This window comes from Eschrichtius robustus, chromosome 17 (genome assembly GCF_028021215.1).
Source record: "Eschrichtius robustus isolate mEscRob2 chromosome 17, mEscRob2.pri, whole genome shotgun sequence".
In the NCBI taxonomy this organism is placed as follows: domain Eukaryota; kingdom Metazoa; phylum Chordata; class Mammalia; order Artiodactyla; family Eschrichtiidae; genus Eschrichtius; species Eschrichtius robustus.
In genome coordinates, this window is record NC_090840.1 from 78292589 (window position 1) to 78307040 (window position 14452).

A 14452-nucleotide genomic window follows, 5' to 3' on the forward strand; every position below is an offset into this window, starting at 1 on the left:
TCCACTTCCCTTTAAAAGTTATATAAAGATGGAGCAGGAATTCCCTGGTGGTCCAGTGGTTAAGACTCCGTGCTTCCGATGCAGGGGGCGCAGGCCCTGGTTGGGGAGCTAAGATCCCACATGCTGCGTGGTGCGGCCAGAAGCTTTTTAAAAAATGTCTTAACAAAAGTTATATAAAGACGGAGACACGCAGGTGGAGAGAGGCTGCAGAGGGCTTAGCAGGCATCCCACGGCCGGGAGGAAGCAGACCTGGCCGTGAAGCCATACCTCTTGCTCAGTTCCCTGCGCCTCAGAGGGACCAGGCTGTTTGTCTTTCCGGCAGGTTCTGACTCCTGCCATCAGCTGCAATTTATGAAGTGCTACCCCACTTTGCCACGCTGGAAGTTGCTTTCAAAGTTTTAAAGAGAATGACAAGGTAGAATTAGTCACCGAAGAAGGGCTGGCGAGCTGTTGTCCTATTGGGAGGACCCACGGAACTAAGAGGGAGAGAAGGAATGGAAGCCAGTGGTGAGCGCTTGCTCTGCACCAGGCCCCGCGCTGAGTTCCTCACACAGTGTACTTCCCACACCTGTTGCAACAAGGCTGTGAGGCTGGCGCTTTATAGTGGAGAGCCCTGAGGCTTACAGAGGTGATGTATTTTGTACACACACACTTCTCCTTAAGAGAGGAAGCACTCGCGGAGCCTCTTTCTTTCAGCCTTGCCTTTCATGTGCTCCCCTAGGTTACGATTCATCCCTGTACTTGGTGTTAAGATGCTTGGAGGCAAGGGCAACACCTCGGCTGATGTTCAAAGGATATTAACAAGGGCTAAGATACAGCTTTTTTTCCTCATCCAAATTCCCTGGGCTTTCACCAACTAAAAACAAGAACTGCTGATTCCTAAGAAGAAGAGGAAGGGGGAAGCGTGCTCTTATGCCCTCAGACTAGGGTTTCAAGATGAAAGTTGTGTTAATTACCATCCCTTTGACTGAACGTTTGCCAAACTCAAAGTGTTACAAATTAGACTAAAACTCATGCTTTTAGGGATCAAGAAAAGAAGACGATTTCGGTGTAGAAAAGATTAAAGAGAATACTAATATTAACTTGGATGTACAGAAGGTTTTTTAAAGAGTCTATCTCTTGCTTTAGTTTGCGGAATTCTCTCTGAGTTGTCTGCCTCAATGGTGTCCCCCAGTCCAGCTAGTCTACAACATTCTGGTCTCAACCTTCCAGGCTTGGGCCCGTTCCTAGGAGAGGGTCCTATGCAGGGCAGTGGCAGTGAAGCACTGGATCACGCCTCACCCCTTTCTCCTCTGGCCACACGAGCCTCTGCTGGGCTTCCTGCTTCAGACAGCACCTCTCCCATTCATCCCACTCAGCGGTCAATCCACCATCCAGCCATTCATTTGAGTTCCTGCTCACCAACGTTTAGCGAAGGCCTGCTGTACGCCAAGCTTTGTGCTAGGCTCCGGGGGTAAAGGAATAACCATCCCAACCTCTGCCATCAGAAGTTCATCTTCAGAAAGCTTCGAGGCTCATTTGCTGAGAGGCTATTGAGTGCTATGCACTATTTTCAGCACTGAGATGCAAAGGCAAATGACTCAAGGACATTCCTAAAATACCTTCTCTAATACCCTGTTCAGAAGCCTTTACTGACTCCTCACTGCCTGTGAGATACCTGTCCTGTATCTTGGGGTTTACTACCTTCTAATTGCACCTCTTGCTTAGGCTGGATTTAAAGCCCTCTCACTTTTGTTCCTCACTACCTCTCTATGCCCATGCCTCTCTTCACCCAGGAGAATTAATTGGTCCATCCATCCACCCATCCATCCATCCATCCATCCATCCATCCATCCATCCATCCATCCATCTACCCATCCACTTACACAGCCACTGGCTCACTCATTCAATACATATTTTTCTGAGTTCTAAGTCCTGTTCTGGGGATGCTGGGATACCTGAAACCAGCTGCTACCCCCTACAGCTCCCTTGGGTAATCAGACCCCTGAATTCACCTGCCATCCCTGCCTTTTCCCCCCAAGAGTGGCCACCTGCCGTCTTTCCTTTTCTCTAATCGTTTCCTCCCATCAAAGCCCACTCAAGTCCTACTTCCGTGCAGCTTCCTCTGGACCACCCTCATGCTCAGAAATCTCTCCCCGCTCTGAACTTTGAAAGCATGAGAACTCCTGGCTCTCTCTTGACCCTGATGATAGACAGATTCATCTTGAGGCCACTAATATGTGTGTCCTAGGGATATAGTCCATATTTTCAAAAAGTAGGAAGTGAATGTGAGCAGAACTCCGAGACAGAGATTGCAAGGGACTTGCTCCCTGTCACTAGGTTTGTAACAACAGGTTTAGTTAAGTGACTTTGATAATGATAATATCAAATGATAGTACGTCAAATTGTAGGAGTGAAATACCTGGGTAACAGTATTCGTCACGATAATTGTAACTAACTTTATCGAGTGATAATTCCACGTTAGGTAGTTTGCATCCATCATCTCGATCACTCTGCGTACCAGCCCCGTGAACGTTCACCAAAATATCCCCATTTCTCAGATCAGGAGCTGGAAGCTCAGAATGACAAAGGGAGTTGGCAAGATGGCAGTGGGCGGAGCTGGGGTCGAAACCCTGGTCTGCCCGGGGCCCGGAGCCGTGACCTTCCACTTTGCTTTGGCCTCACATTCACACAGGGACAGAAAGGGACCGGTGACCAGAGGCATAAGACTGAGGGCTCACAAGGTTAGAACATGCTGCTAAGGAGCCAGCTGCCTGGGTTCAACTCCCGGTGCCCTCGCTCCCCAGCTGTGAGACTCGGGGCAAGGACCCTGATCTCTGCCCTGAGTTTCACCCCCTGTAAGGCTGAGATAACCCTGTCCCCGCTCGTAGGGTTGTTCTTGGGTGTAAACCAGTCTCTATGTGCACAGCCTCCTAGGGTGTGTGGCACATACTGAGTGTTATTTAAATGAGAATTATTGCCATCATTGTTACATCTGCGTGCAGGGCACCTGCGCAAGGGCTCGGCGTGAATTAACTCCTTGATTCCACACTGTGCCCCCGGCGGGTGCCCAGCTTCCCACCCACCCCCTCCTTCCCCACGAGGTAACATCACCGTCCCCTCAAGGGTGAGGGACCCATTGCAGCGGGGACGGGTGGCAGAGGGTGACGGACTCGAGGAAGGAGATGAGAAGGAGCTGGCACCTCCTGGAGGGCTCACCTGCCACCCAGAGCCACCTCCTTGGACTCACCTGTCCCCTTAAGAGAGGGCCACCAGGCCCTTCTGGGACGGCGTGTTTGTCACAGAAACTACCCCCTCCTTGGTGCTTTCCGGGGAAGACCTGTGAGTGGTTCACTGAGGTGTCCATTTCAAGAAAGTCTGGTGTGTCTGTGTGTGTCTCTGTGTGAGAGTGTGTTGTTTTTGAGTGTGAGTGTGTCTTTGTGTGTGTGTGTGTCTGTGCGTGACTGTATGTGTGCATGACCGTACTGTGAGTGTGCCGTTCTGTCTGTGACCACGTGCTCTGTGCCCATGCTTGGCCAGGGGCAGGCCCTGACTCTCGGGTGACCACAGTGGCTGGCTGAGGTCGAGACACCTTCCCATGTTCAGAGGCTCCAGAAAGAAACAACAGTGGTCAGCAATGGTGGTTTTGCCCTGCACTATTTTTAAAGTTAAAAAGAACAACAAGCGGAAATTCATTGCCACTCGATAGCTAGGTCAGATGTAGGTAAAGCGCGGGCCCAGGGCTGGGGAGGGACGGCTGGCGTGACAGGCGGCTGGAGAGACCCTGCTGCCGGTCCCCAGCCCCCTGAGCCCCGGGCGCTCACAGCAGTAGGGACCTCACCGCCCGCCGCGGGGAACACGCAGCCAGCCCCTCTGGGCATCCGCACCACGGCCTGTGCAGTAGGTGCGTCGTCCCCATTCACGGATGAGGAAACCGAGGCCCCAGGTGTCACTCACTGGCCAAGGTCACTACATCAGCGAGCGTCAGGGCTGGGGTGTGAACCTGGTCCCTCTGCCCCCAAAGGCCCCGCTCTTTGCGCGACTCTGCGCACCACACCCTCCTGCCACCCCCAGTTCTCTGTCTTCAACCAAGTGCTTCAAAGTGAGGGCTGAGCCGGCCGTTGGCTTGTTTAACCACTGATTTTCCATGAAGAATGTGGTTTCCTTCAGAAAGATCGATTAAAACACAGTACTTGAAGAGAGGAATGTTCTCTGAGTTCTCTCTTGCCATGTCAGTGTAACCCACGCCTTTAACCACTTCCTCACCGTATCAGGGACTCTGGCTTTTTATATCTGTAGAAAATGTAGAACACATTAGAGGGCCCCATCCTGAAGTCCACATCTCCTCACGGCCTATCTGTGGGCAGACGAGGGTCAGAGGCCCACCTCAGGCTTCTGCACTTTGTCAGCTCGAAGCGCAGTTTAGAACATGGGGCTTTAACCTTGAATATCGTGAGCGTGTATTAGTGTGTGTGTGTGTGTGTGTGTGTGTCTGTGTGTGTGTCTTTTCCCTTCAGACTGAGCACATCCAATGGTTCTCAGAAAAGCTGACATTCTCAGTGTTGGAAAGATAAACCCATGGGCACAGGGACTCCACGTAAGGGTTCAACCTTCATGACCTTTACTTGCTGACACCATTGCTGAGCTCCAGGTTGGCTGGCATTGGCTGGCATTTTACTTTTATTACTGCTTAGGACTCGCCCTGGTTTATAGACGCTGAAGCTCAGAGCAAGAGCCCTTGGCTGGAGGTCCACAGAGCCTCTCTGTGCCTGAAACCCCCTCCTCTATAAACTAGGGTGATAATTCCCCCTGCCTCGTGGGATGGTTGTGAGGCTTGAGTAAATTAATATCTGTCAGACACTGAGGATGCACAGAGACACTCCATCGAGGTTGGCTCTTGCTATTCTTGGGCACCTCAACCACCCCAGAGGGGCCACGTGGATCGATACTTCTGGGTCAAGGTGCCCAGGAGGAAAGGTGTTGAGGAACATGTGAAGTCAGCCTGTAGACTTGGGGCCGGGTCTGGAGCACAGAGCTTCTACATTCGCTGCATTGAGCTTCTGGGATTTGGAGCCTCGACCCTCCTTGTGGACAGGCCCAGTCCCAGGCCCCAGGCAGAGGGCTGCCTGCCCTCTGGGCATCTGCTTGGCCCAGTGCTGCCCTCAGCTCTCTGTCTACCCTCAGGGCAGCCTGTTCTCATTGTGGCGCCCGTGCTTTGCCCGTGCCCCTCAGTCCTGACCTGAAGCACAAAGACCCCTGGGACCTGTGGGGGGCAGCGCTGGAATGTACTCCCTGTTCCAGGAAGCTTGTCCAGCAGGCTTTCAGGAGGATCAGTGCCCTCCCCTCTAGACCTCTGTCTGTTGTCTCTTTTACACAGTGGGTACGAGCACCAACGACCCAGGGGAGCGTGGGCACTGCACTTTACAGTTTCCAGAATGCTTCCTCTGCATTACCTCAACGCCCCTCTCAAAGACCCAGAGAGAGCCGTACCTGCTGGTAAACCCATTTCACGTATGAGGAAACTGAGCTCTGTGTTGCTGGTATTTTTAGCTCGGGGTAGGGCCTAAAATGGAAACAAACACCATGGAGTCAGCCAGATCAGTGTTCTCTTTACATTGGAGCAAGGGGGGCAGTTCAGCTCCTGGACACACCATCTTGTGCTGGATGTGAAGACACACATGGCATCACGTGGGGTTGACAGCACAGCCCAGGGGTGGGCTGCTGAGACTGGGGTCCTGGCTCTGCCGCCCACCAGCTGTACGACGTTGGACAAGATACTGAACCTCTCTGTGCTTTGCTTTCCTCCTCTCTAAGATAAGGGCATAAATAATATTTACCTCCCAGGGTTGTGGAGAGGATTTATTGAGTTAATACATGTGAAGTACTTATAGACTGTGGTTGCCAAGCTCCTAGCTCCTGGTATATATTAGGTACTTGATAAGTGAGGATTCTCCCTTTCCTCTTGGAGCCTTAGTTTGCTTGTCGACGGGGCGGGGATGACGGTTGTACCTACCTTGTATTCTTCTTGTGACGATTACATGAGATGAAGCAGAAAAAGTTCTTGGGAGGGGGACCACCTGGCAGGTGGCAGTAAGTGCCCCATGACCAATACTCTCCAGCCCAGCTGCCCCTCATTACAGAGGTTGGTCATAGATCTAGAGCTTTCCACTTTCTGCCCAAGGTCCTGGAACACAGCAGACTCTGGAGCCCAGCTGTCTGAAGTCACAGGCTGGTTCCACCTCTGATAAGATTTTTGGCCTTGGCCAAGCTACTTCATTTCCCTATTCCTTTCTTTCCGTATTTATAAAATGGAGACAGTAACAGCCGCTAACGTACACATCTCTTATGAGGATCCAATGAGATAAAAAGGCGGAAGCTCTCGAGATAGTCTAAGTCCCCAGTCAATGGCTGTTCTGTTACTATGATTAGTGGCAGCATCACGAGTAATGGTAGCGGTGCCAGCAAGTCCCAGACCGTCCCTGATTCCATGGTGGGCAGTAGCCCGCGTCTGAGCTGGAGGGAAGGGGTGACCCACAGAGGGTGGGCCCCAGGGTCCTACCCTGGTCAAGACCCCACTCGGCTCACCTCTTCCACCCCTGGCAGAAGACCCAGTTCCACCAACAGTCCAGGCCCGGAGAGCCATCTCCCAGAACCCAGTAACCACCACCTGCATTCTTAGAGAGGAAATGCTCCCAGAGACCTGCAATTTGTACGGAGACTTACAATGACTTTGCTGATACAATTTACTTTCACAATGACTGTGTTTCCATCGCCTTTAAGTGGGCATCTATTTTAAAGTCCAACTCTAGCTTAACTGAGCCAGGAAAGCTTGCTATTTAAGGAGCCCCAGGAGGTGCTGGGGGGATGTATCCGCTTTTGCAGAGTCCTCTTCTCAGAGGACAGTTCTGACCTTTGTCCCTGTTCAACCACCATCAACTCTTTGCCTCAATATACAACTTTAGTTCATAGCCAAGACTGAAGATCACTCGGTCCACTGCTCTCACTTCACAGGTGAGAAACCGAGGCCTAGGGAGACTCACTCAAGAGCTCACAACATGTTGATATAATATTGATCAACTCTGACTTCCTAGATGCCTGTGGGTCTCCCGGGAAGGGTCCTGGGGCTCCCATGCCTAGAAGAAGGATGCAGGGCCCTGATGAGGCCCTGAGGTCTCTGGGCTGAGCGGAGGATGGGAGGTGATCTAGACTTTGGGCCCTGAGTCTGCTTTGTCTTCCAGGGCGGCTCCGCGCTCTCCCCCGCCGCTGTCATCAGGCCGGAGAGGGCTCGGCAGCAGGCAGCTGCTTTGGCGAAGGAGGTTGGCTGCCCCACCTCGTCCATCCAAGAAATGGTGTCCTGCCTCCGCCGGGAGCCTGCCAGTGTCCTCAACGACGCCCAGACCAAGGTGGGCACTTGTGTGCGAGTTGGGCGGGGCATCCTCTGATCTTTCCCAAATGGAAACCAGGCCAGAAAGGAGACAGGACCCACCCAAGGCCACGCAGTAGATTGGTGACCAGCTGGAACTGAGTGCATATTTCCAGACCCCCTGTGCCGTGCGTAGGCCACAGGATGTAATGGACCAAGCACAGGTCCTGAGGGTCGACAGATCTCTGGGCTCATCAGATTTTATCTGTACGATGGGGATAATGATGGGAACCCTATAGAGGAGGAAAAGAAAATGAAGTGACGTAGGTAAAGGGTCTTGCTGGCACCTTGGTGGCACCCCGTCAAGCCACAGCGACATGTACTGAGCACTGTGGCCACGGCTGCAGTGGAGTGAGGCCAACATGCCCCCTTAGGTCGGACAGCGGTGTGCTTCCTTCTCCAGCCTATAAACGTCCTGCTCGCAGCCCCCAGTCTCTCTGGCTGGCCCTGATATTAACAAAGGGGACTCTAGCAGGAATAGCTTGTCATCTGAGCCGACACTTTAATCCCTTGGGCAATGAGCCTGGACTTGCAGACCCCGCGCAGGTCTTATCCTCAGCTCCTCCAAACGTGGGCTAATCGGATGGTGGCTAAAGCTGGTGAATTTCCCTGTCATATCCTGCCTTTGGCCACCACCTCCTCCTCGATCAATATCTCTTGCTTCACTCACTCAACCACAGGCTCAGGCTGACCCGTTCCTCCCTGTGGATCTGTTGTCACTTCGGTGGGAGGCTCTGGGATGCTCCCCTAGGGACCAACCAGTGCTCAGAGCAAGACTCACCTTCCCGGCACTGTCGCCTGGTGTCCTGCCTGGCTATTGTCTGGCCACGTTACTCTTACTTCCCAGCAGAGCTTTGGGTGAATAACCAGCACTGGTGTTCGTTATGGTTAAGACCCAATTAAGTGAAGCAATGCAACGCATTATTCCAGTACCATTTTTTTAAAGGACAAAGTCCATATAAATCATGACACCCCTTTGCACCTGATGCAGCTCCTGGCCGTGAGTGGCCCTTTCCACTACTGGGGTCCTGTGGTCAATGGCCAGTACCTCCAAGAAGCTCCAGCCAGAGCACTGCAGAGAGCTCCGCGGGTGAAGGTGGATCTGCTCATCGGGAGTTCTCAGGATGACGGGCTTATCAGCAGAGCCAAGGCCGTGAAGGTAGGTGGGAGGAGGCCCCAGGGGCCCCTGCGGGGTGCAGCCCGGTGACTCTGGACCTAAGTCTGACCTTGGTCGAGAGTCATCGACTTACTTGCTTATTTTCAAAACAATCGCTGAAAAACGACACGTGTAAAGGCTCTATAAGAAGTTTGGGAGGTGGTAGTGGTGGGTGGGATTCAGAAATAGGACACCTGCCGAGTTGTGAGCAACCCAGACACATCCACAGATTACAGCTGTGAATGAATCACCGTGGGAAACCGCCAGCAGGGCTGACCCAGGAGCTCTGTAGCTTCAGGGTTCCTGGCCGTGGGTACCGCTGCTGCATGAAAGATGCTTGTCCCACGGAGGCTGGGAGAAGGAGAGGCGTGGGGATGAAGAGAGTCCTGGCAGGGAAACCCAAACACTAGCCTTCCAAGCTTCCGAGCTTCCCAGCCGTCCCAGGAAAGTGTGGACCAGGCACAGGGCAAGAGCAGCTTTGTGTGGCTTGCTGGAGACACAGCAAAGTGCGAGGGACTTGTGAGGTCATTTATCTGCCCGAGCAGACACTTCCTGCTCAGACCAGAGAGGCCATCACTCCTCACCAGGATGCAGCCACCCGGGAGGAGGTCGAGCACACTCTCCCCTGGCCCGCCCACCCCTCCTTGTCAGCTGCTCCTGATGGGCCCTCTAGGTCATCAGCCTGGGATGGTGGTCCCAGCACATGACACAAGGTGAGGACACACACACTCAGCGTAGGGCTCTATTGACTATAAGGCAGTATCGTTGGAATCAATAACAACAGAAAAAGAATCATTAATGCAACCAAATGGGGTCTTGCATCCTTTGGATTATGCTGTCCCCTTGGGTAAGCTACCTCACTTAGGGGAATCTATCTTACAGCAATAAAAGCACCACTTTGACATGAGATATATACAAGGGTATTAATCACAGCATTAATTACTGTGGCAAAAACATTGAAAGCAACTCAAATGTCTATGAACAGCGAAATGGTTGACGCGATGAAGATACACACTATTGAATATGATGAACTCTTGAATACGATGCAGACGGTGAAAAGAATGAACCAGATACATCCCTCCTGGCTTGAGGATGCCTGTGATATGTTGTTAAATGGAAAACAAAAAAATCAGAATGCAGAGGAGTGTGAAATTAAGGTAGCATTCATATATTTAAAAGACAGCCAACCTGTGTATATCTATAAATACGTAAATGTGTATAATTGTATTTATTTCGATGTGAAAGGATAGTGCTGTAGAAAGATACACAGCAAGCAATTGACATGGGCTTATCCCAGGAGGTGTGGCAATGTGAAAAAGAATACTATGAATTTAATACTACTAACGTTACTAATGTACGTATGAATACATCACATAGGCATATATGTGTGCATATATATGTGTATGTATAAATAGAGCGCATTGTGTTGCGTTGTGTGTGTGTGTCTTGGGGGGTGGCGTAGAGCAGAGCTTAGGTCACTAACAGCTTCCATCCTGTTGACTCACAGCCATGGAGAAGGAACTTTTGCCCCTGATCCATCTCTACATTTTTCTGCCCAGCACCCATATATGACTCAGCCCTTTACTTCAAGGGGCTGCAACTTGATTATTGAACCAGACTGACGCTCAGGAGACACTGAAACAATGCCACTCTCCACCGCTAGCCCTGGGCTTTTCTTCTGTAAAGTAGTGGGTCTTCAAATTCCCACTACTTTGATCAAGCCCGTCATCAGTTAAAAAATAGTAAGCACAGTCATTTGAGTGTAAATTATATACATGAGTACTCTTACACTAAGTGTCATAAAAGATTCACAAAAGCAAAGAATTATAAAGCAAGAGAAAGAAACGAATGTCCTTACATTTGTGCTGCGCTCTCTGCGTGCCGCCCGAGAGAGACAATGCCCTACAGCATGGGCAGCATGGAAAGACATGGCCATCGGCCCTGGATCCTCTTCCATGCAACACCTCGTTCCACACTGCCCGTCAGGGGAGGATGTGGAAATCTTTGTGTGCAGAAGAGACTACATCCTCACAGCTCTGATTCTTTGGACCATGCACTGGAAACGCATCCCAGCCGTCTCCGACCTTGGAGAGAGAGGAAGAACTACGTTCCCGGGAGCCTGGAGAATCATCCTAGAAGCAGGCCCCAGCAGCAAGTTCCCAGACTCCTCCCACCCCCAGTGGAAAAGCCATCCATCGGGGCTGGGGGGAGGGGAGCTTTTATTGGCAGTCTTGGTGCTGGGGTTGACCAGAGGGCAGCTCAAGTTTATATTTTCGGGTGGTGCCAACCCATTGTAAGCGGATTGTCTGCGGCTGCCTTGGTGTTTCCTGGTCCTCTCCCAGCAGCATCTTGGGAGTTTCCCAACTCTGCCCTGAATTTCTGAACCCCCTCAGCGGGGAACCTGCATCCAGAGGACTGGAAACCCTCCTCAACAATGCACTGAGTTTCCCTCTGAGGCTTTCAAGGAGACGTTTCCTTGGTCCACTTGCAAAGAAAGATCGTGTCGGCTGACAGAGCTCACTGCCTGCACCAGGAGATGGGTAGGAGAGTGTGCCCTCAAGTCCAGGCACCAGAATAGGGAACCGGCTGACTATTCCTGTCTGACTTCCCTTCTCCATTTATTCTCCTTTGAACAGGCGCTAGTGCAGTCGTTGGGTGGTTCTTGTGAGCCTGCATCCCGCCGGGAGCCCACCTAGGTGCTGACTGCTGTGGACAATTGGGAGAAGGAGGGATGCAGTAACAGCCGGGTTTGAGGCCAAGTCCACACTTGCAGTGCCATGACATGCCGGCATCTGCTGAACGTGTACCTCCAGCCCCACTCTATACCTCCCGCCTGGGCTGTTGCCTTGAACTCTAGACTGGGTTAGCGCAGGGTCTACTTGACGTCTTCACTTAGATGTCTCATCGCTTCTCACTCTTAACACAGCCAAAATGAACTGCTGATTCCACTTACGTCCCCACCCCCAACCAGCTTATGCTCCCGCTGTCTTCACCGTCTCAACAAACAGCAACCCAGACTCCAAACCTCTCTCTCTGCCTACCAGCATTCCGTCAGCACATCTATCTTCAAAATGTTTCCAACCCCCTCTCCCCACCTCTTCTGCCGTCACCCTGATCCTTGCCATCATCTTTCTCCGGGAGTTTTACAATGGCCCCCAACCATCTCCCTGCTTCTGGCTTTGCCCCCTTTGCTCTATGAGAACCACAGGGGCTGGAGTATTCACGTCACTCCTCTTCTTAAAGCCGTCCAGTGGCCTCAGCTCATGCAGAGGAAAAGCCACAGTCCTTAACGCCCACTATCTGATGTGGCCACTATTTGCTCTCTGACCTCATCTCCTGCTGCCCGCCTCCTCCCGCTCACCGTGCTGCAGCCTAACTGGTCCCTATGGTGTTCCTCAAATCTGCCGAGCACACTCCCACCTTAGGGTCTTCGCACTTTCTGTTCCCTCTTCTAGAATGTTCTTCCCCAGGTAACTCATTCCCTCACTTCCTTCAGGGTCCGCTTCTTTGGTGAGAACATCCTGGACCACTCTGGTGGGAAAGGCATCCACACCCCCGGCATCCTCTCTCCCCTTTATCCTGCTCCGCATCCTCAGCGCTTGTTCCCCTTGATGTGTTATATATTTGTCTACCCTATTTCTTCCTCCTCTAGAATGTGAGCCCCATGCGCTCTGAGACTTTATCTATTTTGCTTTCTGCTATATCTCTGGTGCCTACAAAAGTGGCTGGTACACAGTAAGTGCTCAATGAATCTTTATTCAATGGAAAAAATGAAATTATGGATCTGACCTAGGAGTCTTCAAGGAGACAATTTATTCCCAAAGGACCCTATGGATCAGGGATTATTATCACTAATGCTCAGATGGGAAACCAGTTCAGAGAGAAGCCAGAATTCAACCCCAAAGCCACCCTCTTTCCATCCCAGCCCTCTGGGAAAAGCCAGGCCTTCCCTCCAGGAGCTTGTCGTCCAACAATGACAGCATGCTAGGTGAGCACAAACCCAGCTAGAATCAGGGCCACTCGGTGCAAAGGGCTTTGCAGTTCCACCCACATTCTTCTTTTATCTCAGCCATAATGCTATGAGCTCCATACCCACGAACCAACATTTAACACCATTGTACTGAGGAAGAAATAGGTTTCGAGAGGTTTAATGATTGTCCCAAGGTCTACTCGATAGTCATTTGCAAAGCCAAGTCTCCACTGAAGGTCCTCTGGCTCCAATTGGGGGTGCTTTGTGTGCTAAACTCTAAGACAGGGATGGAAATGCACTAGCACCACCTACAACACCCTACAGCCAGATCATAGCCCAGAGGAATAATCCTCAGAATCATGCCCAACACAGAAATGCCATGGAGTAGCATGGACATCCAAGCGGGGACCGAGCTACCAGCTGCCCTCTGGAGGCGGTGTTGAAGTTCCTCTTCTATTTCCAAACATGCTGCTCACTCGTGCCCTCCGGGTTGCCCTCCCTTCCTCAGCCTGCTCCTGACCTGCATTTAGCATTGGGTTGTGGGTTTCTCCACTTCCCCCTGGAAGGCTCCATAGCACCTGAGTCCAGCTGCCATTAGCCGAGGAGAATCCCAGGATGGCACATCCCTGAGGGCCTCCATCCCAGCGATTCCTTTCCCGAATCCTCTGTCCATCCATATGGGCCGAGCCCTTCCCACCCTGTCTGTGCTGAGAAGCAGGACATACCAACTGTAGAAAATTTCCACATCCGCCTAGAACAGGGTCTCAAGTAGGCTTTCCCAACACAGAGACCTGTTCATTTAGTCATGGGGACACTTCACAAGGTCACTTACTATGTGCCAGATGCTGTGCTAGGTGTCTGGGGGCATCAATACAAATTAAATTCCTGCCCTCGGGGAGCTCAGTCAAGTAACAAAATAGAAAATGGGCAAAAGTAAGTAACTAAAATGCAGTTTGATACACACTATTTGGAGAGATGGTCATCCTACTGTAGGACCTCAGGGCAGTTAGGGAAGAGGGGGGTGGTCACTGGACCCGCAGTGGCACTGCCAGCAGGAGTGACCCAGTGACGAAGGAACTGACCAGGACCCTGTTCCCCCAGCTGTCTGTCAACGGAGCGGGGAGAGTGCCCTGGGTGTCCATGGATTGTAATCAGGAGTATTTGAGTTCTCCAGAGCCTGAGCCTCAGTTTCCCTATCTGTAAAATCGGGAGATTATTAGTACATATCCTCATAAAGATGTTGAAAGAAATCATACATGCAGCAATGTCTGGCAAATACCATGTGCTTGATAAATGTTAGTTTTTCACTTAATTCTTTAACTGTACTACTATGGTCAGTATCCCAAGCTATTGTCCCCAGTCCAGAGAATAATCCCGAGAAAGCAGGAATACAAAGGACGTACAATCACTAAATCACCTCGCCTGACCTGAGCCAATTTTCCAAATCATGGCAGATGCACACACATGCTTTCTCCTCATGCCACCCTGCATCAGTACCATCCAGAGCCCAACCCACAAACACACACCATCCAGCTCCCCGGGGGAAGTCACAGGAGGGGTAGATGTCCCTCCCACCCCAAGTGAGCCCCCGGACTCACCCGTCCATCACATCAGCGGAGACCCACTAAATTCCCGCAGCCCAAAGAGGTTGGGTAGGGCTTCCAGAGAGTCCATGTGAAGACCCTCACCCACTTACCACCCCAAGCCAGCTACGGCCCACCCAAGGAGTCTTAATGACACCAGCAAAGTTAACCACATACCCGTGGAACATCAGCGCTGCCTGAGATGCCTGGAAAGGCTCTGTTCGCAGAGAACAATCTTATTTTCTGAAGTAGCAGCTTTCTGTTGAAATTCTTCATCAGTTGCCGTGGTGGGGATTTTTCCCTCTCTTCTCTCTCTCTCTCTCTCTCTCTCTCTCTCTCTC

The 14452-nt window shown here is 51.6% G+C and overlaps 1 protein-coding gene across 2 annotated transcripts in view; it reads left to right on the top strand.

Annotated features, from left to right (window-relative positions):
• The window catches only part of TG (thyroglobulin), a 243619-nt gene that overhangs the window by 199698 nt on the left and 29469 nt on the right, over nt 1-14452 (top strand). For both annotated transcript variants that reach the window (XM_068525942.1, XM_068525943.1), the window contains 2 exons: nt 7218-7382; nt 8394-8561. In XM_068525942.1, coding sequence (XP_068382043.1) covers nt 7218-7382; nt 8394-8561 — 333 coding nt within the window. The remainder of the gene's footprint in view (nt 1-7217; nt 7383-8393; nt 8562-14452) is intronic.